At 37.8% G+C, this 24,244-nt stretch overlaps 2 protein-coding genes and 1 long non-coding RNA gene across 10 annotated transcripts in view; 2 read left to right on the forward strand and 1 right to left on the reverse strand.

The window, feature by feature from the left end:
• Positions 1-6,400, forward strand: part of xpnpep2 (X-prolyl aminopeptidase (aminopeptidase P) 2, membrane-bound) — a 59,955-nt gene extending 53,555 nt beyond the window's left edge. For all 8 annotated transcript variants that reach the window (XM_022214584.2, XM_051954860.1, XM_051954861.1 and 5 more), the window contains exons 14-21: positions 1,868-1,939; positions 2,032-2,092; positions 2,217-2,286; positions 2,454-2,558; positions 3,540-3,599; positions 4,034-4,110; positions 4,216-4,305; positions 6,028-6,400. In XM_022214584.2, the coding sequence (XP_022070276.2) occupies positions 1,868-1,939; positions 2,032-2,092; positions 2,217-2,286; positions 2,454-2,558; positions 3,540-3,599; positions 4,034-4,110; positions 4,216-4,305; positions 6,028-6,216 (724 nt within the window). In that variant the 3' untranslated portion in view covers positions 6,217-6,400. The remainder of the gene's footprint in view (positions 1-1,867; positions 1,940-2,031; positions 2,093-2,216; positions 2,287-2,453; positions 2,559-3,539; positions 3,600-4,033; positions 4,111-4,215; positions 4,306-6,027) is intronic.
• Positions 6,401-14,145: 7,745 nt separating this feature from the next.
• On the forward strand, positions 14,146-23,493 carry sash3 (SAM and SH3 domain containing 3). Its single transcript, XM_022214605.2, has 8 exons — positions 14,146-14,358; positions 16,681-16,776; positions 18,022-18,156; positions 19,309-19,444; positions 20,403-20,560; positions 21,039-21,251; positions 21,353-21,497; positions 22,809-23,493. The coding sequence occupies exons 1-8, from the start codon at positions 14,299-14,301 to the stop codon at positions 23,057-23,059; spliced, it is 1,194 nt and encodes a 397-aa protein (XP_022070297.1). The 5' UTR covers positions 14,146-14,298; the 3' UTR covers positions 23,060-23,493.
• Positions 20,554-22,935, reverse strand: LOC127535896 (uncharacterized). The gene is made up of 3 exons (XR_007944778.1): positions 22,782-22,935; positions 22,627-22,705; positions 20,554-20,656 (listed from the first exon to the last, which is right to left on the reverse strand). It is a non-coding gene; the product is annotated as an uncharacterized LOC127535896 (long non-coding RNA).
• Positions 23,494-24,244: the final 751 nt, after the last annotated feature.

A 24,244-nucleotide genomic window follows, 5' to 3' on the forward strand; every position in this document is an offset into this window, starting at 1 on the left:
ACGGGGTTATTTAACAAGTACTGCTTAGTAATGTTTTGCATTTTGTTCTTTAATGCCATCACACTAATGTAAAAAGCAGAACAGATATAATCAAAATGAGTCATGAGTAAACAAGAAATTTCTTGACAGAAAAGTTGAAAAACCAAAGCAGGAACTTTCTGGCTAAGTTTTTTATGATGATGTTTTAGCAACAAAAGATTCACAGGGTGACAGGCACATGATAAACAATTTGAGAATCATTACAAACCCAAAGAACTTTATGTTATTGTTCTTGACAGCATCTTCTTTTCCGTTTTACCCTCTGAGCATCTCTCCAGTTCATTGCTAAGACTGAATCTCAATGACATCATTCTCTGATACTAATAATGCAGAAATGTCTGAGTTTCTCCAACAACAGTTTCTCCACATCTGAAGTACTGACATCCAAAAATAGGCTTCTGTGGCGCCCCTCATATAATATGTTTAGGTTGTAGGTAAACCATTTTACAGTGCAATGTCCACACTCTGTGTACTGTAGCTTTGACAGCATTCGATTCAGAAAATGAAAGCCTGTTTGCAAATCAAGACAGATCGATGGTTTTGTTTAACATCAGCAAGCAGATGAATAAAACAGGTGTCAGTGGAGGATGCTGCTCTGGTGCCAGACTGAAAGTCATACAACAGACCGTCTGACTAAATACTCCTCAGCCTGCTCAAGCATACCAGGAGGACGCATCTGATGTTTGAAATGGATACTAGTCTGTCATTTCCAGCATCTGATTTGCTTTTATTCCTAAAAAGGGGCTTAATGACAGTTCTGCTCAATTCTCAGTGGAATTTACCCTGATGTATGGGTAAGTGCACTGTGAGTAATTACACCAGAACCCACGCTGGCATCGTCCCTCAGAAATCTGGCTGGAAAAAGATCCAAACTGGTGGCTTCACTCTAAAGAAAATCTTTTATGTTTTTTTTCTGTGTTTTTGAAATACAAAGAAATATCAAGAAAATTACAAAAAATAGACATTAAATTCACAAATCTAATGTAAAATAATACAAAAATATAACTTTAGAAAATCATTTACAATTATTCTTTATTTATTTGCAGGACTGTTAAAATATGTGTGCAAATTTATCATAATTTCACAAATTTTCACAAATTTGATCAATATATTTCTAAAACTAATGACAGCAAAAAAAGGGGGTATTGATCCTGTAATATTAAAATGTTGAAAAACTGTTTTATCGTCATTTTTAATCTTTATGTGCTATAGGTAATTCTATTGTTTTTACACCTGTAAATATCCTTCATAAAACATTACACATCATGTAGAATTCAGTTAAGAACACATACTTGAATGATCAAAATTACTGTATTATTCCAACGAGATGGTTATTTTGTGTGATTTTTAAAAAATCTTCTATTCCGGTATTTTTTCTCTGGTCCTGTTTGTTTGTCTGCCTGTGCTTTTGTTTGTTTGTTTGTCTGTGCTTTTTTATTGCTGCTCCAGCTGGAATATTTTAATTTTAATTTTGTTGTTGTTGTTGTAAAGGTGTTGCTGACTGGGAATCAAACCATCATCTCATTGATTGACATTATTTGTGTCCATATAGTATCACTCAGCTCAGTGTATTTTCCAGACTTTTGTTGTTGTCAAATAAGATACCTAAAAGTCAGAACCGACCAAAACCAACATAGAATTGAGCTTAGTGGTATCTCAAAGAGCTCCTCTGTCGTCTGTTACTATTAAAATCATATCACAGTTGAGTTTTTAACCCACAAATGCTTTAGAAAACAGTCAACTGTTATGTTTTTTTTTCTATCTCACCCTTTATCTACCATCACACGTGTGCAGTGTTGTTATTGTTTCCTATTTTTCTGTGCTGCAGCCCGACAGAAGAAACCAACAGGAAGCTGACAGTTGATGAGATGTACCTTGTTGACTCTGGTGGCCAGTATCTGTGAGTAAAAATTCTCTGCTCACACACTCTCCCAGTTTCACTTCATGTTTAGTGTGTTTGAAATGACTCACCTTGTCTTTCACCACCATCAGAGACGGGACCACTGACATCACTCGGACCGTTCACTGGGGAACACCCACCGCCATGCAGAGGGTAACTCATTCAATTCAATCAGACTTAATTAAATGAGCTAGAATGTTTGCTTTTTAATAAAACATATGATTCACACCCTTTATAATACTGTTCCCTGTCATTCACCTCGTGTCTTGCTTTACAGGAGGCCTTCACTCGAGTGCTCATGGGAAACATTGAGCTTTCTCGAACCATTTTTCCCTCAGGAACAAGAGGTATGAATGGAGAACATTTATGCATGTTTAATATATTTACAATTTATCGTCCCTGAAATCCTTCCTTGTCGTACCACTAGAGCGCCCCCTTCCTCCACAGCAGCTGTGAGTGGAGCAGCGATGTGTCTGAAGCGAGCTTTTTGTGTGGCCTTTTTGTTTCTCAACAGGTGTGAACATGGAGATGCTGGGTCGCCGGGCGCTGTGGCAGGTGGGTCTGAACTACGGCCACGGCACAGGACACGGAGTTGGAAACTACTTTGGAGTTCATGAATGTACGGCCCTCTTTTATTTTCCATGTTCTCTTATGCAAATACTCAAAATACACAGTCCTAACACAGATTAAAAGCACATTTCAGTGAATATGATGCACAAGAGCCTGCTTAAGATTTTACATTAAATAGAATTGGATGACAGCAGGGCCACTGACTGAACTTGAGAAAATTTTAAAAAATGGCAATCCTTTAACATGTGTGAGGCAGCCCTTCAATCATCATGACAAAGTTCATCATGATTTTTTTTTAAAAAGAAAACTGCTCTATAGTGTTTTTCACAGCCTACTTTACATTATTTCACCATATGGCATGTTTTTACGACATGTTGAAAAAATGGCATTTTTTTTCGACATAGTATACTATGGCGTTTTTTTGGACAAAATTCATGATTTTTTTTCAAAGAAAACTGCTCTATAATGTTTTTCATGGCCTATTTTACGATTTTTCATCATATGGCATGTTAAGTTGATGTCAGTCAATGTGTTGTTTTGTCAGCAGTGCAAAAATGCAAAAATTCTGTACAGAGACAAGAAAAAGCATATTTGAGAAGCTGGAACCACCAAATGTTTGTATAACTAATAATAGTAACTAATAATTTGACTGGTGAATGATTTCAAGGGAAAAATGTTACATGTCATATGTAAGAACTGCCTAAAGCATAATTTACTGATAAAAGGTGAACAAACTGATGCGCCGAGTTAATGGACCCCATCATACCAGGTGTTTTTTAATATTTTTTCATATTCTGGGCGACATGCTTCTGAAACTGCTTTAAAGGTCTTAAAAAGTTCTTAAATTTAACCTTGTATTGGTGTTCCATAAAACTCGTCTATGTTGGTAATTAAATGTATTACAGTGTTGTGTCATGTGTTGTGGCAGAAATGTTTTTAAACTTCTGCTTCTACAGGGTTTTTTTATTATTATTTTTGGCATACTGTATACCCTATAACTTAATCACATAATATTGTCATATTTTCTCAGGGCCGGTTGGCTTCCAGAGCAACAATGTTGCCTTCAGAGCCGGCATGTTCACGTCTATTGGTGAGACTATCTGCTTTTTCAAAATAGATCCAAATCCACCACAAACAGCTCCACATGGGGATTATTTTAACCCTCCAAGGTCTCTGGTCTCCTCTGCAGATGGAAAAGCACTCTGGTGACTTTTAAATTTTTTATGCGAGGACTTGGACTGCAAGTTTAGAGACCAAATCCACATGCATAGTTTTTTGTGTTGTAAAATGAACAGAACCTCTTTTTTTTTTTACGTATTTATGATATGATCCGTATAATCAGATAGTCCAGACTGTGCAGGAATAAAATCAGTCATTTGTTTTATGCCAATTTATGCCAATCTCTATATAGTAGGAAGCACCAACAAAGCAAAAACAGTAACTTTAGAAGAAATCAACCTTTCATTTCATATTACAAATATTAGAATGGAGAAAAATACCAAACTGACTGTGTTTGTCTAATAGAACCTGGATATTATAAGGACAATGACTTTGGGATCCGGATTGAAGACATTGTTGTAACTGTACCGGTGAATACAAAGGTAGGAACAAAACAGTTGTTTATTGAATAATTAAGTCAAAGATGTCAATATTTAATTGCATGATAAAAACAATGTAAAGACAATTCCTTCTTTTCTTTTCCACAGTATGGACACAACTTCCTGACCTTCGACACAGTATCACTGGTTCCATACGACAGAAAGCTGATCGACACGTCGCTCCTCAGCTCAGAGCAGGTCAGAAATAGTATTTGGATGCACAATTGGTTTTTCCACAAGAAGAAGTCACTTAATGCTTTAAAGAGATGATCTGGCACATTTAAGAAAAGCCCAACATCAAGGTTTAATGTGACTTTACTCCCCTTAAGCTGTGCGATCAGTTTCCTGTTATACTTTGCGTATACCTTTGGGTATACAAGAGTGCGATATCAGCCGGGTTTTCTTTTTTCTGCTATACGACTGCTGGTTTCCTCTTAAAATCCCCCTTTAGACTTCGAAGTGACGCTTCTCTGCAGTTCAGAGATCACAACAGTCTCCAAGAAAACAAAACCACGTGTGAAATTCACTTCTGTGTTTTGGTTGTTTCCCTTTGAAGTAAAAGTAACTTAAGTATCACTTTACTGAAATGAGAATAGTTTTTTTTTTTTACAAAAAACAAAAAAAAGGTTATTTTTGATAGATTGAAATACAGTTTAAATTTCATTTTTTATGTAATAATTTTTAATCTCAGGTTAGTGTGCAGTTTTTTTTTTTTTTTACCCATGTTAGTGGTTTGGCTCTGTTGATGGTAACAGAGTGAAAACTGATGTTTGTTTTTGACCAAATACATGCAAAAAGTAATGATTTTCCCAAAGTGTCAGCTGTTCTTTTTGTTTCAAGGTAACTACATATCAGTATACTAACACACTAAACAAAGATTGTGAACATGGTGAATATTATCAGTGTTCAAGATACACCAAGACTTTTGGGGTTTTTCAAGGTCAGAAACTATGATACAGCATTTATAAAGCACTTTATTTTGCTTTTATTGATTATAATTAAATTTGATTAATATGGGCATAAATAATACAAATATACCAGTAAAGTAGCCATTGCTTTGCATCTTTTAGCACCATAGAGAGCTAGGTTTGTTCTTCTCTTTCATTTTATGATGGACTGTCTATAAAAGGTGGACATAACCTCAGGGTCAGAAAAATGAAGCCCTCGTGGAAGTGACTTAAACCTGCATTCTTTATGACAGCCAGTAGGGGGCGACTCCTTTGGTTGCAAAAAGAAGTCAGACTGTACAGAAGAATTCTACTTATCAGTTGATTTGATACCTTCGTATACATTTTTTCACTTAGTTTACGGTCTCACGTACTACTCCCAACACTCCTCTAAAACAGCATGATGTTCATTGTGTAAATGAATGTCCCATTTTGACTAAAACAGATGAAGAAGAAGGCCATCTTGCAATTGAAAAGTCTTTAACACTGTGAATGAAGGCAGTGAATGAAGATCAGATTCTGAGTTTGAAAACTTCAAAACAGTATTCAACATATCACGGTTTTAACACAGTCTTTAACACACAGTCTGTGGTTGGCATCAAGGTTTTTTTTCTGATCTTCTTATCATGCTTTGATTGTAAAGGCTTCAATAACAAGAGTAGCATGCATGCTGATAGCTTTACTCAACCAAATGATCTTCCTTTATCCATGAAGCCTTACAAATCATGTTTTCAGTGGAGCTTATGTCTTAAAATGAAAATTCAAGCTCCTCCTGGCTCTCCTGTAGTTCTCACACTGAACATTATACCTCCTATATTCCCTATGAAACACCTACAACATGATCACACCTGTGTATTTTTGTTTGTGTTCTTACTAGCTGGAGAATTAAATTAAATCATGAGGCCTTTACAACGTTATACATCCTCAGGGCGTGTTGATGAGTCTTAGTAAGAGTTGTTTTCTCTCTCTGCAGCTTGAATGGCTGAACAATTACTATAAGACGATCCGGGAGCTGGTGGGTGCTGAACTGGACAAACAGAAACTAAAAGAGGAGAAAGACTGGATGCTCAAACACACAGAGCCCTTCTCCTCAGCGTCCGTCTGCTCCTCCTCACTGACCGTCGTCGCTCTGGCCATCACTCTGCTCCACAACCTCGTCTGAGCATCTCCAGCTCCACTGCACTCTCAGCAGACTGGCACACCGATGTTACCCCTATGCAGTCTCTACCGAGCAGCTACCCCAGGTTGACAGATGCACTGCAGTTTAGCATTTTTTTTAATTCAAAGATATATTTAATAATTTAATTATGTGAATAAAAGTATGATCTTGTGGTGTTCAAAGTTTACACTGATTTTCTGCGTGATTTTGATGTTCTGAGTTGTTAAAATGGACGTGTGTATGACCAACTGATATAATTTCTATTTTATTAAAGTAAAACTCTTTGAAACTGAGGTGGGGAGTCATGAATCTGATAGATAGATAGATAGATAGATAGATAGATAGATAGATAGATAGATAGATAGATAGATAGATAGATAGATAGATAGATAGATAGATAGATAGATAGATAGATAGATAGATAGACAGGTAGATAGATCACTGCATTTCAAAGGAAATGATACAATTTTTACTCCACCAAACATATTTGACAACTACAGTTCCTTTGTGGAGTTTTTTAAATTAAAAACATATGATGAAATTGCTAACTACTTCACCAAAATGTACAAATTCTTTTGAAAAAAATGTAAATTTTCAAATTAAAGGGCTAACATTATGCATTCAGGAGGTAAAGATGTCAACTTAAACCAACAGATCAATAAAATATCCTCACCTTTAGCTTCAGTTGAAATTTCCGGCTCAGACAGACAAAAATGGAATGAAGTGTGAAAAAAAGTCTCAAACAGAGGCAAATTCCGCCTTCTTTCAACACCTCTAAGTTAAGACAAATGTCGACGTTCTTCTTGCCAGCTAGGAGTTAACGCTAGTTAGAGACTTGGTTGCCAGGCAGAGTTGCTAAGCAACAAGTGGGCAGTTTTCTGCTCCACTGACAGGTTTAAAATAAAAAATATTTGAACATGTTGTCATATTTAGGCCACTTTTTGTAGCTGGACTGTTTCCACAGACTAAAATTTCAGACTGTTATCCAGTAAAGTAGCTCCTCCTCTCATCTGAGTAGAATGACAGAGTGACTATTTAACTGAATTGGTGAAACTAAGTAAACAAATAAATAAATCATGTTACACTTATTTTGACAGATACTGCAGTTGTAATATGAGTGACAGTTTTACTGTGAATGGTACTTTTCTACTAAAACACAAAAATAATGACCTCAAGATCTTCATTATTCTGTCCGCCTGTGCTCAAAGCTGTGTAAAAGCTCATCTGACCATATGACAAACAACTTTTGTCATTTTTTTGTCACATCATCTAGACGAGATAAAGCTTAGAAATGTTTATCATTGTTTCTCTTTTCTACTTAAAAACAGATGGACTGATAATTTGTCTATTAGAAAATTTGCTCTATATATATTAGTTGACCTACTTTTCGACCGGAGCATTAACAAACATCTGTGACCATCTATTTTTAGATATTATACCACAAAACGAAACTTCAGGTCTGTGTATGGAGCACAACTCAGCTGAGAATATGTGATCAGCACATCATTTTTCATAGAGCTGATCTTTTAAACACGGTGGATCAATTCCCTACCAATAAATACAGCTTTTTTAAAAAATGCTCTCACAATACAATGCTCCAGATTTCACAATTTGTAATGCTGTTCCGTATGGTGCTAACATGTTTGGTAACAGTTTTCATAATAATAGAGGTGTGTGTTTAAAGTGTTGGCAGCAAGTTCAATCATTTGTCTTTCCTCCTGTTAAAATCAAACAAATCAAACTAGACTTTGTGTCTTGAAGTTTCTTTGCAAATGTGGAAATTAATCGTGTATGACCAAAGACACTGGAAAATTTCATTGCACAAGTTACATTAACACTTACATTTCATTGGAGGTGTTTTAAGACAGTATTTTCAATTTTAAAAGAGAAAGAACTTGGAGGATATGCACCGACTGGTTGCTTTGAAGATGTATGTCTGATTAAAACTGCAGTGTGGTTCTTTAATCTCCCTACCTCTGACATAAACACAAACACTGCTGACATGTGCGTCACCATTGGTTCTTTTTTAGACTGTAATTCCCCCTCTGAACGCCCAGTTTCTTTTATATCTTGTGTATCAGAAACCTTTCTTTTCTTCATCAATGGGGTGGTTTCCCTCCTCAGATCTATCACCCAATCATTGCAGGTTGTACACTGCATTGTGTGTCCCAGTGTGGGTTTGCAACCACAGACATCAGATTTAAAACTGAAATAGAAACAGAGATACCAACATGGTGTGAAGTCTTTGACTGTAATGGATGTTCAGTTATATGTAAAAGCTGCATCTTTGCTCCAGAGCTGTGAACATTCCTGGAACTTTATTATGGGACCTGCTGAGCTCTGAAGGTTGCAGAGAGACTGGTCGCAATATTTTTATCTAACTTGTGGCATGAAAAGCAAATGCATTCTCAAAAATGCTAAACTCACTTCCTTTATGTAGTTAACTTTGCAAAAATGGAACAAATGAATGGCACAATCAGCATAGAACTGAAACCCTGTCTTGCCAGTGTTAGCTCTTTTTTCACAGACAGATGCCCAGCTGTTTAAGTTATCCTGATGTCAGCAGAAGTCACCCACTTCATTTCGTAGATGTTTTGAATTAATCACAGCTGTCTATTTATGACAAAAATGAAATGACTACATTTGACAAACAAATCATAATTAAACTCCACCTGCATCTTTACATAATTGGACTCATCATTCAGCAGCTTTGAGCAGTGGCTGGCTGCCCGGGGGCGGCTGGTTGCCTGGCAACTGCTCCGTCAGTGCGTCTTGAAGGTGTGAAGCTCTCCACACCCTGCATCTACACGCTCCGGTCAAATATGGGTAGCACTGAAAAGCACATGAAGAAACTTTTTGAAGAGAAACTCGAACAGCTCTCAGAAAAGGCGTTTTCCTTCACATCCATGTTTATGGTTAAAAAGCTCAGAAAAAGAGGAACAAGAAGTATGAGATCATTGCTCTCTGTGAACAAAGTCTCTTCTACTTCTGGTATGTTGGTGCAGTTAAACATTCACATAAATAAATGATATTTGATATGTGCAGTCACCAGCGGCAGAAATGCAAAGTCACTCGTATTTACTCAAAGGGAACCGGGAGATTGTAAATAGTCACTGTTTCTCATCAAAGTGCATTCAACAAAAAACAAAAATAATAAATTAACTTTAAATAAAGCAAATGCTGTATTGTTTACATCCATGTCACCTAGCTAGCAGTCTTCTTGTCTGCTTGGGAACATCACAAACTGCCTAGAAAAAAACAAATATCTTTAAATACTGTTCATTTTCTGGCACCGTGTTCTTCTAATTTACTATGTTTTTTTTTTTTTACTTAACTAGACTTTTTAATAAACTACATTCATCTGACAGCTACATGTAAATAGATATGATAAATGTATGTATTGAATACAAACAAACAATGCACAAACACAAGTTTAAACAGCCTGAAAAACATACAGTATGTTATTTCTGCTGCCAAGAGTCCACCAATCAAAAACACAGAGTCTGATGATGTCATGAAGAAGTGCGGAATAATGGGAGTTGTTGTTTTCAACTTTATTGACAATAAACATCTGCCTGGAATGACTCAGGCAGAAATCATGTCCATTGTCAAGATAATATATTATCTTGTTAAGGACGAGTTATGTTCACGTTTATTCACATTATGCCACTTCATTCTCATGAAAAAGGCACGAATGTTAACTGCAAACAGACTAGAAATATAGCTGCTGTAGCGTTATGTTATGTAATGAAATGTGTCATATGACACTATGACATTTTTGATCAAACTTTGACGACATACTCTACTATGACATCTTCTGTGATTTTCAGATGTCATACTACACCATGATGTTTCTGGCCAATTTTAGGCGACATACTGTACTATAACGTTTTCGGTGACATTTTCGATGACATACTAGACTATGATCTTTTTAGTGATATTTTGGATGGCATACTATGACGTTTATGGCCAATTTTAGACGACATGCTATAGTACGATGTTTTTGATCAGATTTTGACGACATACTATACTATGATGTTTTCAGTGACATTTTGGATGATATACTATATGCTGACATTTTTTGCCAATTTTAGACGACATACAACACTATGATGTTTTCGGTGAAGTTTTGGATGACATACGATACTATGATGTTTTTGATCAAATTTTGATGACATACCATACTACGAAATTTTTCATCAAAATTTGGACAGCATTCCATCAAATTTTATTGACATACTATATGATGTTTTTTATCAAATTTTGATGACATACTATACTATGACGATTTGGTGATAATTTGGAAGACATACCATTCTATGACATTTTTTATTAAATTTTGACGACATACTAGAGTATGATGTTTTCGATGATATACTATACAATGACGTTTTTGGTGATATTAACAAGCTATACCATGAAATTTTTCGATCAAATTTTGACGACCTACTATGAAATTTGTCATCAAATTTTGATGATATACTAAGACATTTTTGTCAAACTTTAATAGCAATTCATTTGCATGTTTCCACCTGGGGACCTTTCGCGTGTGAGGCAAATGCAATAACCACTACACCATGGCGACGTACTATACTGTGATGTTTTTGGCCAATTTTAGATGACATACTATACTGTGACGTTTGATAAAATTATGACGACATATTATAGTATGACGTTTTTGGCCAATTTTGACGGCATACTATACGATGACATTTTTGGCCAATTTTGACGACATACTATACTATGACGTTTTTGGTCAAATTTTGACGTCATACTATACTATGACGTTTTTGGTCAAATTTTGACGACATACTATACTATGACGATTTTTAGTAAATTCTGACAACATACTACAGTGCGATGTTTTTGATGATGTACTATATAATGACGTTTTTGGTCATATTCTGACGACAAAGTATAAAATGAAATTTTTTGATGACATACTATGAAATTTTGATGATATACTTAGACATTTTCATCAAATTTTTATAACATTAGATATTTATGTTTCCACCCGGTGACCTTTCACGCCCGGACCGCGTATAGTAAAATGCTTATGCAGTATAGTAAAATGTATAGTATAGTAAAACGTATAGTAAAATGCTTATGCAGATCTCAAAGTGTTCCGTGGGCGGAACACTGAAGCGCAACGGCTTAACTTCCTTAACTTTCCCCATTCATTCTCTATGGTAGTTCCTTACATTACGGATGTAATATATTTTTGGCCACTATGAAGATTTTGGGGGCGCTGTTTCACCCTTTTGGTAGTGCTTATAAGCCCCCGCTTCTTACTGCATGATTGCCAGTCTGCAGCAGAATCCCACAGCAGTACTTTTAGGAAAAATCCGCTGAAATTCTGTTTTCTTTATCTAATCACTTCTTGGAAAACAATCCTCAGTTTTTGGACGTAAGTGTTTCTTTCCTTCTTAAAAATTTTGCTTGAAGGTTTCGAACCCCCGTCTGGCAGAGAGCCTCCATGTCTCCAATATTTTCTGTTACAAGTATCCACAGCTGGCCTTCGCGTGTGAGGTCAACGTGATAACCACTACACTATGAAAACTGTCAATACCGCAAGGTTTTGGTCACCTTTTAGACGACATACTAGACAATGACGTGGTGATAATTTGAACAACATACTACACTATGATGTTTTTGGTCAAATTTTGACGACATACTATACTATGATGTTTTTGGTGACATTTTCGATGACATACTATACTATGACGTTTTTGGCCAATTTTTAGATGACATACTATACTATGTTATTTTTGATCATATTTTGACGACATGCTATACTATGATGTTTTTGGTCAAATTTTGGCGACATACTATATACTATGATGTTTTTGGTCACATTTTGGATGACTTGCTATACTATGACGTTTTTGGTCAAATTTTGATGACATACTATACTATGGTGTTTTTGATCATATTTTGACGACATGCTATACTATGATGTTTTTGGTCACATTTTTGGATGACTTACTATATTATGATGTGTTTGATCAAATTTTGACGATATACTATACTAGGATGTTTTTGCCCAATTTTGGATGACATACTATACCAAGACATTTTTCATTAAATTTTGACTACTCACTATATTATGATGCTTTTCATCAAATTTTGACATCATACTATACTATGATGTTTTTGATCAAATTTTGACAACATGCTATACTATGATGTTTTTGATCAATCTTTTGACAAGGTCTGTTAAATCTGCAAACTAAAAACAATCAAATTAAATAAACAGCATTAATGCCCAGTATTTGATGTGTTTTCCTGGTACCCACCTCAACAAAACATATTAATAACACTAGTCTAAAGTTGTTGTTAGACCTTTCAAGGTAGGAATGTTACATATTACACCTTTAATCCATCAAATATAATGTAAATATAATAATATATGTCCTTATCTAATTGTATTTTATTATTCTCAAAACACTGATTACGCATGGTGAGTACTGATTCAAAGGCTTTATTTCCAAAAACAGCAACAACAGGTTAAAAGTGCTGTGAAATTCTTGGTTTTCTGTGTTTCTACCTGGTGCTACGGTTGACCTACTTACAGAATACACTCATTCAAACACACTCATCACTCCCATCTGACTAAGTGAGAAATATAAATACATAACAGCAGTGGGGAAAATGGTATATAGAGAAAAAAAACTTCATAATAAAGCATGTGCAATACTCATGGTGCTGAAAGATCTTCTTAATCAGACTGAATGTACACAGAATGCTACAAGGACACGTGCAGAGGAAACTGTAAAAAACCGCAATTGACACGTGAAGTGTCAAGATTTTGGAAATAATACTTCTCCTTTAACTTCAATTACATTTGGAATGCAGGGCTTTTATTTTGATATTTTTACACTGTGGTAATCACCTGTCTAAAGATTTCTTTCTCCACTGCTTCCTTGCTTTCGGGTTTCTTCTCAGCTGCTGCTTTTTGTTTTTGTCCCTTTAAAATTTTCAGAAGGATCGCTGTGTTGCCAACCTTCAGTCGAGTGACAGGAAACTAAAATGGGGCATCTTCTCATCATGTGGTGTGCTCCTCACCAAAATAACAAGTTAAACCTGACTTACATTGTATGTACTTCCCTCTCTGCATTTAGCACCAGTGTTGGCCTCGTCCTGCAGCATGAGTGTACATTCAGAACCTCGCACATTTCTCTGAGTCACTTGAGCTGTTTTCGCCCTAATTGTCTGTTTTTTTGGATGTTTTCACTGTGTCAGCCCGTTTCTGGCTTTGCAGCTCATTTGTCTCAGAAACCACTTTCTGTATAAATGTCTCCTGGTGGATGAGTTGGAGTTTTGATTTGACCTCCTGCAGCCGCGGCAGATGTTTTAACATGTCATCTTTAGACGTCTTTCACTTCCACACTTCAGTGGCCATTACACATATGTCCTCACTGAAACTGCAGCTACAACAACAAGCACCTGAAAAATCAAGAACTATTGTTTGTCATCGTGAACACAGAGCTCTCTGACAACACAGATGTTCAGTAACATGATGGAGGTGTTTCCTGCCAGCAAGTCCACGTCAACATTCTGTCAAAGTTAGAAAACTGTGTAGGAATAAAGTGTAACAGGATGTGTCCTCACTCTTCATTACAGCTCCAGCTGGAGATGAGAGGCTTATAAAACAACTGATGATCCTCCACAGAGATTTTATCAGAAAAAAACATGCTGAATTTAAGCAACTAGGGGCTGATTGTGTTAAGCAGGATTCACTTTTAATTTTTGTTGGGCAAAGCAGAACTTTAAGGACAGTTTTTGTGTGTAAGTTCAGTTTTAGGCACGCAGTGGTTGCACGCAACTATGAGCAATACATGTAACTCTCTCTGTAGTCCTGAACACCAAAAACAGGGTTTGTCTTTTCAGTTTCAGCGTGGCCATGTGACTTCCTGGCTTCTGCACTTCATTCGGCTGCAGCAGAGTGCACCTCAGCCTTCCTCAGTTTTTTTTAACTGACTTCGACTGTGACAGCACAGAGACAGAAATCCTCAGTGACTCAAACCGGTGCAGCTTTCTCGCAGCTTTTCGTCCAGATAGATCCCAGGATCGCTGAGGAAGAAGATGTTGAGGCGAAGGCCTTCCAACGCCTCGGAGAAGGAGCAGGGGCAGCAGAAGAAGAAGGTGAGTCTTCGGTTTTTACTTTGTTGTGAAAGACGTGAAAAAGATGAAGCTGCTGTGCACAACTTGAGCTTTTATATATGTAAAACTTATAGGCTCCTGTTGTGTTGTGAAAAGATGTTATCACATGCTTGTTTGCTCTTCAACATTGAACACAGCTGTCTTTGTGTGCACATCTTTTCAACACAGGATGTCTGCTCAACGCGCAAACCTTTGTGGTGAAGCTGAACAAACCCACACACATGAAGACACACACACACACAAAACCCATAGCTCAGTGAGATGTTTGTGTCTGAAACAGAACATTTTCTAAGTTTCCGAACTACCTCTGGCAACAACTTTGTGCTCTTTTAAAAAAGTAAAGTTCCTCTATTCTGGCAGGGTGAATCATTACTGCAGATGTAGTTTGAGTCAGATCAGGCTTTGCGGCTTCTCCTGCCTTCGTCTCCAGCTGCCGCAGTGAGAACAAGCCTCCCACACTCAACACCAGTGCCCTTATTTTCCATCCACATCTCCTCTAGTGTGGTCTAATTTACGCCTCGTCATTACACATCTCATCGCCTTTGTTCTCTGCAATCATCTTCTAACACATTAGTGCCAGTGACAGTAAACGAGGCCCTAGAACATCTCTGTCGAAGCGTTGATACAGGATTGATTTTCCTGAAAGCTGTGTGGCTGTTAAGTAAGAGCTGTTGCTGGAATAAACAGATGTTTACCAGCAGAATCTGTCATATTAAAGGTCGCTTGTTCTCCTGACTGCACTGGTGGTTTAGTTCATGGGGTTCGATGCAGAGCATCAGTTAGTGGATGTCTGCACTGCAATGATTGGCTGGCAGCAGTTGCTAAAGCTTTGCCCGTTTCCTGTGGTTTCAGCAAAGAAAGAAGGATGAACCGTGATAAGATTTTGCACAGTGACAAGGTTAGATGGAAAATTAGACAAAGAATTTCCATACCAGCGACATGAAACTCTAAATGTGGAAGTCAATGCAAAGAAGTCAGATTTTTGGCTCTTTTGGTTGAAAACAGGTCTTAATTTGGAGCATATGCAAATTACACGTTATAAACTAGACTAGAACTGAAAGGATCAGTCCAAAAGCTGATTAGCAGATTAACAGAAAGTTTATGAGGAGTTGTTACTGATTGTTCAAGTAAAATGACCCAAGATGTGTTCATTTTGCCTCAGTTGTGTGGATTGACAAACTTCAAACCAAGTATTTTAGAGCTTCATTGTGAGCACTGAAGAGAAGTTGATTGTTTTTTGGCATTTTTTAGACCAAATGATAAAGAAAAAAAACTCTAATATAGTAAACTTTACCTCACTTTGTCTTTTAAACACTTTCAGACTAGAAGTATGCTGGATCTGAGTTAATCCTAAAGGATGAATTTGTATTGTATTGATTTACTCTCTGGGTGTTTTGGTTTTCTGTTTACATGTGGCGTTGGTGAGTTTAAAATGCAGTTTTACGAGACTCTAGTGAATCCCCAGACACCATTTCCTTCATGTTTCCTGCTCAGACGCTGCCACAGCACCATTTACAGAGTAAACTTTAATGACCCACATTCATGGCTTCATGTTTGATACGAAGCCAGTCTTCCAAGAACCCCCGCTGCAGCTTCATTCTCTTCACACATTCGAAGAGATAAGAACATATTGTGTGTGCACACACCCGTGAGATCAGCATTATCAGTGTTGCACCAAAAACCACCAACAACCGAACGACATGTTTCTAAAATCTTTCTGGTGATGCTTTTCTATTTACACCCCTTGAGTTCTGTTTAACCCTTGTGTCGTCCTGCAGGTCAGATTGAACTGTTTTAAAGTTTGAAAATGTGGAGAAAAGAAAAACATTTTCACAGTGAAACTTTTGATGTCCACATTTTCAACATTTTGGGGACATTTTTGAACATTTTTTGGTGGAAAAACCAAAATCCAGTGAATTTCGCTGGATTTTGGTTGATTTATTTGTGAATGTTCTTAAAGAAACCATTAAAAATTTTACTGATATATCTGTATTCACTTGAGATATATTTAGTATTTTTTTGAGGATTTTTACTCATTTTTTGAAAGTATTTACAATCATTTTCTTGCCAAAATTTGGGGGATTTTTTAAAATAATTTTTTAAGGGAAACTTTAAAGGAATTATTGGAATTTTCTTCCTGAAGGTATTGCAAATTTTCTGATTTTTTAGATTTTTTTCCATTAGGGAAACAATATTTTTTGGTGCCTGTAAATGAAGGCAACAGGAGGGTTAACTCAGTGTTTGCTCTTCTCTGCTTTTCCTGTTTCTGCTTTTAAACAAATGCATTTTCACTCTGTGTTGCAGCTCACCCTGCAGAGGTCCAGCAGCTTCAAGGATTTCATGAAGCACAAACCAACCTCTCCTGTTGTGTCAGAGAAGGAGTTCACCCTGGAGGAGAATGTGAGTTGTTCCTCTCAAACACTCAAAATGCAAACTCACACAGAAACAAGCAGACAGCCAGACTATCACAGTATGGAAAAGTAGAAGTTGATTTTAATGCAATCTTTGTCTTTCAAGTTCCTAAATGGCACTTCCCGGCAGATATGTTATCACATTGTTCCTCCTTCGTCATGCTGCGGCCATCACATGTGGCCTCTACATGACTCTGCAACCAGTGGAGACCAAGCGGAAACTGCGATCAGTTATGGCTGTTACAGAAGTGGCCACTTTGTGCTTCCTGATTTAACACTCTGCTGCATGTGTGAGCAGATGCTGCTGCTTTTAAAATTCACAGAACATATTAATCACTTCCCAGCAGCAGTCAGTGCGCTGGGTGGAAGTAGGAGGACGAATGAGTGCAGAAGCAGAGAGGAAGTAAGAACGAGAAGCATTAGACGGAGCTCAGATGACAGTGGCGTTGCAGACAGGATGTCCTCTGGTGCGATCTAGTGAAGCAGAGAGCCTCTGCGTCAGACCGACTACAGAAGCAGCAAGCATTTAACCAGGAGCCTCCCCCAGAGAATTTTACACATTATAATTTCGTTGTCATCCAGTTTCATTTCTATGTATTTACTCAGACGTCAAACTCTTTGCTAAGAATTCACCTGTCTGTCTCTGCAGCTGCTCTGTCCTTGTCATTGTGGTTGCTGAGTGTTTTACAGTGCACTCACTACAGAGTCTAATTAGGAAAAGTTACAACTCAAGTTAAGAATGTCCACAAGTGCATGGAAAGCTCCAAAACATCATTTAAGTACAGTTTGAAGGTCCTACAAGAATAAAAGAGCCACAGGATGCTGATTAAGAAGTCTAATAAAGTCACCTGCATCGTCTGCTGTGACTAACTGCCTCGTAAATACACTGGAAACCTCATTAGCGTTCATTAACGAGCTCACGGCCACACACAGCACAACACTGAGAAACATGCAGGTGTGTGTGTGAGAGAGAGAGAGAGAGAGAGACTTTGTGGGTATCTGCAGCATGTGTGTATGCAAACCCCATCACCACAAAGTCTGTAGGTTTTCTATTGTGGGACTACTTGTGTAACTTCACAGCGATGCCACCATGAGAAATTGTGTCAGTGACCTTTTTAAATACTCACTTTACTGACTGACTAAATAACGTTGCACCATATGTCCGCTCATCTTCTGACAACAGACGGTGTTAAAATAGCTGAGGATGTTTTATCTTCTTCTTCTCTTGTCTCAGGTGGCAGATGGTGTGATAGCAGAAGAAGCAGGGAAAAGTGGCAGCAAGCTGGGAAAGAAGTGGCGCAACGTCATCTCACGTACCATGACCCGCAAAACATCCAAGATGGTGCAGAAGGCTCTAGCTGAAGAAGGGGTAAAGACGGCTACAGTTACAATAATCTGACTAACAGACTGCGGTTACAGTGTTGTAGAGTAACAGAGAGCTGCTGTTGTTACAAACAGTTGCAACTGTCTCCACCTTGTGGACAAACACATGCACTGCGCTTTCAAAATAAAAGGCAGAAAGTACAAATTATAGGCACTCATGCTTACTTGAGTATTTCAATTTGGAGCCATTTTAATCTTCTATTCCACCATGTTTCAGACAATTACTGCACTAGATAGTAGTAATATTGAGTGGAATGTAGTATTGTGGTACTCACATAAAATTATATTGTGTTATACACAAGAATTCAAATTAAACACCCACCAAATACAGTAGTAAAATGTAATGTACACAACAATACATCAACATTTTCTAATAGTATCTAAAACTTTAGGACTCACAGGAACAAATCACTTGTATTGATCATTTTTACTTTTGGTAATTAAAGTACAATTTTCTGATGTTACTTTACTAAGATACCATTTCCTTTGCTGTAACATTTACTTATCAAATATTTTTTCTGTATAAGTTGCTGATGGTTACTTTTGTAAAGAACTTGAGCACCTCCTGCACATTGCTGTTCTTTAAACTAAGTTCAGTGCTCTAAAACAATCCCAAAACTGCAAAGGATTTTACAGGGTTAATGTGCATCAGACCAAACTAGGCTCTATATTTACTCAAATGAGCCATTGTGATGTTCTTGATGCTCCGTTATCTGCAGCTCATGTTGGCTTACGACCTTATTTTAGGACTTTACCTTGTAGTTAAATTACGGAGTAATTAAATATTTAGTAAGAAGATTATCAGACAAGTCAGAAGTATGAATAAAAACATAAATAAATCTTGTTAGAGTGTAAAAACAAATATGATGATTTGTATTTTGTCTTCAGTCTTCAGACAGACAGAAGCAAAAAGCTTCTTTATATATTTTTTCTCTTCTACTTTTGTTTTTATAGTAAACCTATTACTTTGGGAGGGTTTTTTGAGGGGGAGGAATTTGGTTCACGGTAGTTATATTTTTAATTTGCCTGGTAACAGTTTTTCTTAGTTACTTTTTCATTTTTATTTGACAATATGATATTAAAATAAACTGAAGGTGACTTGACCTCTGACCTGTGCTGTTGTCCTCTGTGTCACCAGGGGGAGAGTGGTGAGGAACTGTCCCCCGTCTCCTCTGACTTCCTTCCAGATCTGAGTGCAGGACAGCGGACGTCTGTGTGCTCCACAGGCTCCGAGGACACGACGCCCAGCCCCATCAGCCGCCAGCTCTCTGGCAGTAAGAGCTCATTTATAAACCACAGCTTTATACCAGAGGGAAAGGCCGATTCTGACATACTTCAGTCAAATCTGACTCCACAGACATGATACTACACACACACACACACACACATATATATACATACATACATATTTACATCTGGTTTCATGCTAGTTAAGTTCACAAAATTAGCCACTGAACTTACCAGGGCGACTTAAAGCAAAGTGTGTCGCCATGGTAACACTCACCGACACCAGCTGACAGAAAGAAAGAGGAAATGTGGGTCATCATGTGTGGTTTACTTTTAACGTTACAAAACAACCAGAGGGGAATTCTTTGCTGAATCACGCCAGAAAAATAAGCATACAGCTGTTAATGTTTTCTGCTGGAGTGAAGGAAGCCGAGTGGTTTGATGTGGTTGTTTGGTCCACCATGTTTTGCGGTATAAAAAAATCCTGAAATTATGGAGATAGCTATTTAGTCTGAATTAAGATAATCAAGAGTTAAAGGACTATGCACAAGAGATATATTTACACATCTGACTGTTGCTCTATTCCTAGTATAGGTCTGTGTTTGTGAACTTTGTGACACATTTGTCAGAGAATCATTACACTTTGAACAGTATCAGACTGATACTTAAAACTCCTTACAGCGCTTATAGTTGATGAACACATTTATAATAATAATAATGATGCTAATTTGCCATAATGTTGTCAAGACAAGCTACAAACTAGAAAAAACAATTCAATAAACTCCATTAATTGCCACCAAAGCATTATGAGATCTGAAATTTCAAAACCAAGACAAAGAAATAACAGTGATGAAACATTTATTTAAAAAGTGCAACAAAAAAATGGATATTTGTTTGGAGAGTCCCATGAATATGAGTGTTGTATCCCTGGTTTCATATAGAGATATCTACACCATGTTAGCATTGTATCTAAAGCTGACCCTGCTTCTTACCTGCCCTCCTCAGGCAGCGACCGACAGAGTTTGGACTCTGGTTACTGCCAGAGGGACAGCATGAGACTGGAAGACAACGGCGTCTCTTACAACGGACCGTTCTGTGGTCGAGCTCTGGTCCACACCGACTTCACTCCCAGCCCCTACGATGTGGAGTCACTGAAACTCCAAGTGAGTCTCGGGGGGGGGGAAAGTCCTCCTCACTTCGTGTTTGGCCCTCTGCCTCGTCTGCTGTCTCGACAAGCCGCCCTCCAGGGAGCTTGTTAACTGTGTGAAACAAGACGAGCCATTTTGATTATCATCCTTGAAGGCAGAGTTTAATCTACAAGGCCCATTACCGACCGCCTGTTTGACGAAGTAACATAATTTCAGCCACCGCAGGTCAAATTATACAATAATATACTATAAGACAAGTCTGCTAGGTTAAAATGTTGACATTTTCCATTTTCAGTGCTTCTACACAGGTGATAATTATTCAGAATAACTGGAAAGAGGTTTATTCATCAGTCAGATGGGTGCAAACACTGAGAAGGTGTTGATTTTTACACTCTCAGAGTTAAATATAAAGTGATAATGAATACAGAGTCTTGTTCCTCCTGCCAGCCTGTTTTAATCACCTCATCATTCATGCACCGTTTCTCTCTCACAGAAAGGAGACATCATCCACATCATAGAGAAGCCCCCAGTGGGCACCTGGACCGGGAAGCTCAACAACAAAGTGGGCTCCTTTAAGTTCATCTACGTCAACCTCCTGCCCGACGAGAGTCCCCCGACCAGGAGGAGACGCTGCAACAGTAAGACCAACCGAGCCAAAACCAAACCCAAAACCCTGGAGGAAGTCCTGGACAGCATCGGTCTGACGGTGAGACAAACAGGACCAGACATCCGCTGAGCTGCTTAACAATGTCCAAGAAGTAAAGTCAAATGTCTAAAAACTTGCATTTATGCCCTCTTGTGTTTCAGGAGCTAAGTTCTTTGCTGTCCATGCACGGTTTCCAGAGTCTGGAGGACTTTGCAGGACTGAAGGAGTCTCACCTGAATGAGCTGAACATCACCGACCCAGAGCTGCGCTCCAAGATCCTGAACACCTCTGAGCTGCTCAGAGACTGTAGGTTTACACACTGCAGAGCTCTCAATGTCCCATAATGCTGCTGCTAGTGATAGGAAAATAAACTCTAATCCTGAATTTGAGTCACATCGGAGAAAAATGTCCTAATTAAACACAGTTGGTGATCCAAAAGTCACTTTGTACCACTCTGATGGTATCAGGCTGAGCTTTCTCTGCCTCATCTATGTAATTAGGGACATTTTATGGCTCACTTGCTGCACAGTACACTCACAGTTTGCAGTTAGGCTCAGTAACTCCTAAGAAATTCTACTTTATCTTGACATCTTGGCTCATCTGTGATCCAAAAAGATGGTTTATAGATTTTAATTTGCCTCACGATCAACTTCAGCAGTGCAATGTTTTTGTTGACTTGAAGTCTGTTCTCTTGTTGATTCTCTCAAATCTAAATGAATCCTCTGAGTTGAAATTAAGACTAAGAGAAAGTAGGACTATAGGACTATAAAACAAACTGACTAGTTTTGTTGGATTAAAAATGAATTACTCTCATTAGATTTTTTTTTTTTTTTTTTTGTAATCTTAGCTCCACTAAAAACCCTTTCCCATAATGACTAAGCATTTATTATCTATCTACTTCTGTTATTATGACTGGAGGTAAAGTCCATGAAATATTCTTAAATCAAACTAAAGTTACATTTTATGGTTTCTCTATTACAGATGATTTTTAGAGCTGGAACTGATTTAAATCCAACTACTGTAAAACATAATGACAAATTGCAGGTTTATTATTTATTCTGAAATAAAATAACATAAAAACATCTCTATTGCACTCACCATCATTGCACTGCTAAATGAATCACTAAATTAACTGCTAAAGTTCTCACAAAGAAAATAAATTGCTTTTAACAAATGAGCAAAAAAAGGGAAGATTAAAAGCCAAAAGAGTTGAGATTTGATTGGGAGAATATATTACAGCGCCCTCTAGTGTGAAGACAACCACCAACTCCTGTATTGGATTAGTCTCACCTGTACAAGGACTAATTTCAGATATCACAATGTAAAGATAATGAAAACACACACAGTCAGCAGCTGAAGATAGAGATTTTACAGACAAAAACACAGCTAAAAAAAAAAAAAAAAAAAAGAGACTGAATGTTGGACGTAGACTCACCCGTTAGATTTCAGCTGTTGTTCCATGAGTGCTGGATGTGAAAACCTCCTGCACATTCAATAAGTTTCTGTCTCTGAGCCTGAACAGGATGAAAAAAATCTGTCAGACTCCAGGAGAAATTTAAAAAAAATGATCATACTGAGACTTCCTCTTACAAATGTGGTTGTTTTTGCCTCGTGTAGCTGAAGAGGAGCTGGAGCCAGAGGAGGAGGACAGATCTGGGGAGGACGCCAAGGAGCCGAGGGATTCGGGCTGTTTCGAGAGCTCAGAGAACCTGGAGAACGGACGCGAGGAGCCAAAGACGGAGGGGGAGGAAAACCAAGAAACAGAAGAACGTGAGAAGGAATCAGAGGAGTCAGAGCAGACCCAGACGGAGCAGCTGGAGGCCGTGCAGGAGCAGCTGCAGGAGCTCACAGTGGATGAAGGCTCTTGAGAAGTGACTGAAAAATGCCCTTTTACTAATGGTTCTTCATTTCAACATCTCTTCACAGTAAGAGAGCAGACTGTTGACAGACACAAAATACTGTATGAACTCGAAAGTTTCCATTTTCCACAGTTTGCTTGGACTGTTGAGGAAGCTGGTTACATTGTTGTGATGGAATGTCTTGTGAGAAATATGTTGTTGTTTGCTGTCGTTTCACATAAGATGTGGTGTGAAGTGTCTGATTTTGATGGTACAAACTATGCATTTAACGGTGTGCTATTTTATCCTACGTTTTCATGCCATGAAGACTCAAAACTATAAGAATGTAGAATATTTCCACTCATTTTTCCTGCAACTTGATTACAGTTTTACACATATTTCTGTGACATGTTTTCATGAGGACGTGCTGTAAATAGACTTTAAATAAAAAGTACTTCAGTGTGGTTTGCATGATGCAGACTGTTAATTATTACAGCATCAGTTTCACACGTTTCATCTTCAGCAAGGTAATTAAAAAAGAAAAAAAAAACTCATTAAAAATCTGTACAAATCCTGGATAATTAATAGCAGGTATTTTGACTACATAACCTCAACTCAAGGCCAGCTCACCAGCTGTTCACAAAGGTGTCTGCAACATCTCATTAGCAATGGAAGCTTGTGGAGTTGCCATGGCGACGGTGAGTCCACATCATTTCCATGACAACGTAGCAGCTTCCAAATGAAGATGTTAACCGTGAGATTGGTTGAAAGATCTAGAAAAATGCTGGTAAGAGGACTTCTGGTAAAGATTACTTTTCTCTAGCAGTATTAGAATGCTTCTCTGATGAGTTTATTAATAAGTTAGCGTGGGGTTACGTCTGCTGTAGTGAGTTTTGCTGATTTAGTTAAACTTTTTCCTCTGCTGAAAGGAAGTGGAATGGACGTGATTGTATCAAACTGGACCAAGCTGAGTGACAACAACAGTTAGAGCAGACATGTGCACACAAACAAGCACCACAGCTTCTTTGTCGTCACCAGAACAAAGCTGTCAGATGAACACATAATAATTAAAAATTCACTTCATAAAGTTGTTCTAGTTATCGGTACCACGACATATCAAAGCCTAATGTGTTTTCTATGGGACTCAGCTGAAGCCCACCCAGAACAAATGGAAGGCAAAGCAGCACTGAATTGGTAATAACACATTTTTAAATG

The sequence above is a fragment of the Acanthochromis polyacanthus genome, chromosome 10 (assembly GCF_021347895.1).
Source record: "Acanthochromis polyacanthus isolate Apoly-LR-REF ecotype Palm Island chromosome 10, KAUST_Apoly_ChrSc, whole genome shotgun sequence".
Classification (NCBI taxonomy): Eukaryota; Metazoa; Chordata; class Actinopteri; family Pomacentridae; genus Acanthochromis; species Acanthochromis polyacanthus.

What these genes read in the sequence shown, in the direction of transcription:
- sash3 (XM_022214605.2), top strand. Translation starts at nt 14,299, where the DNA reads ATGTTGAGGCGAAGGCCTTCCAACGCCTCGGAGAAGGAGCAGGGGCAG. An exon ending in AGTTCACCCTGGAGGAGAAT is followed by an intron (nt 16,777 to 18,021) that starts GTGAGTTGTTCC and finishes CTCTTGTCTCAG; the next exon opens with GTGGCAGATGGTGTGATAGC. An exon ending in CTCTGAGCTGCTCAGAGACT is followed by an intron (nt 21,498 to 22,808) that starts GTAGGTTTACAC and finishes TGCCTCGTGTAG; the next exon opens with CTGAAGAGGAGCTGGAGCCA.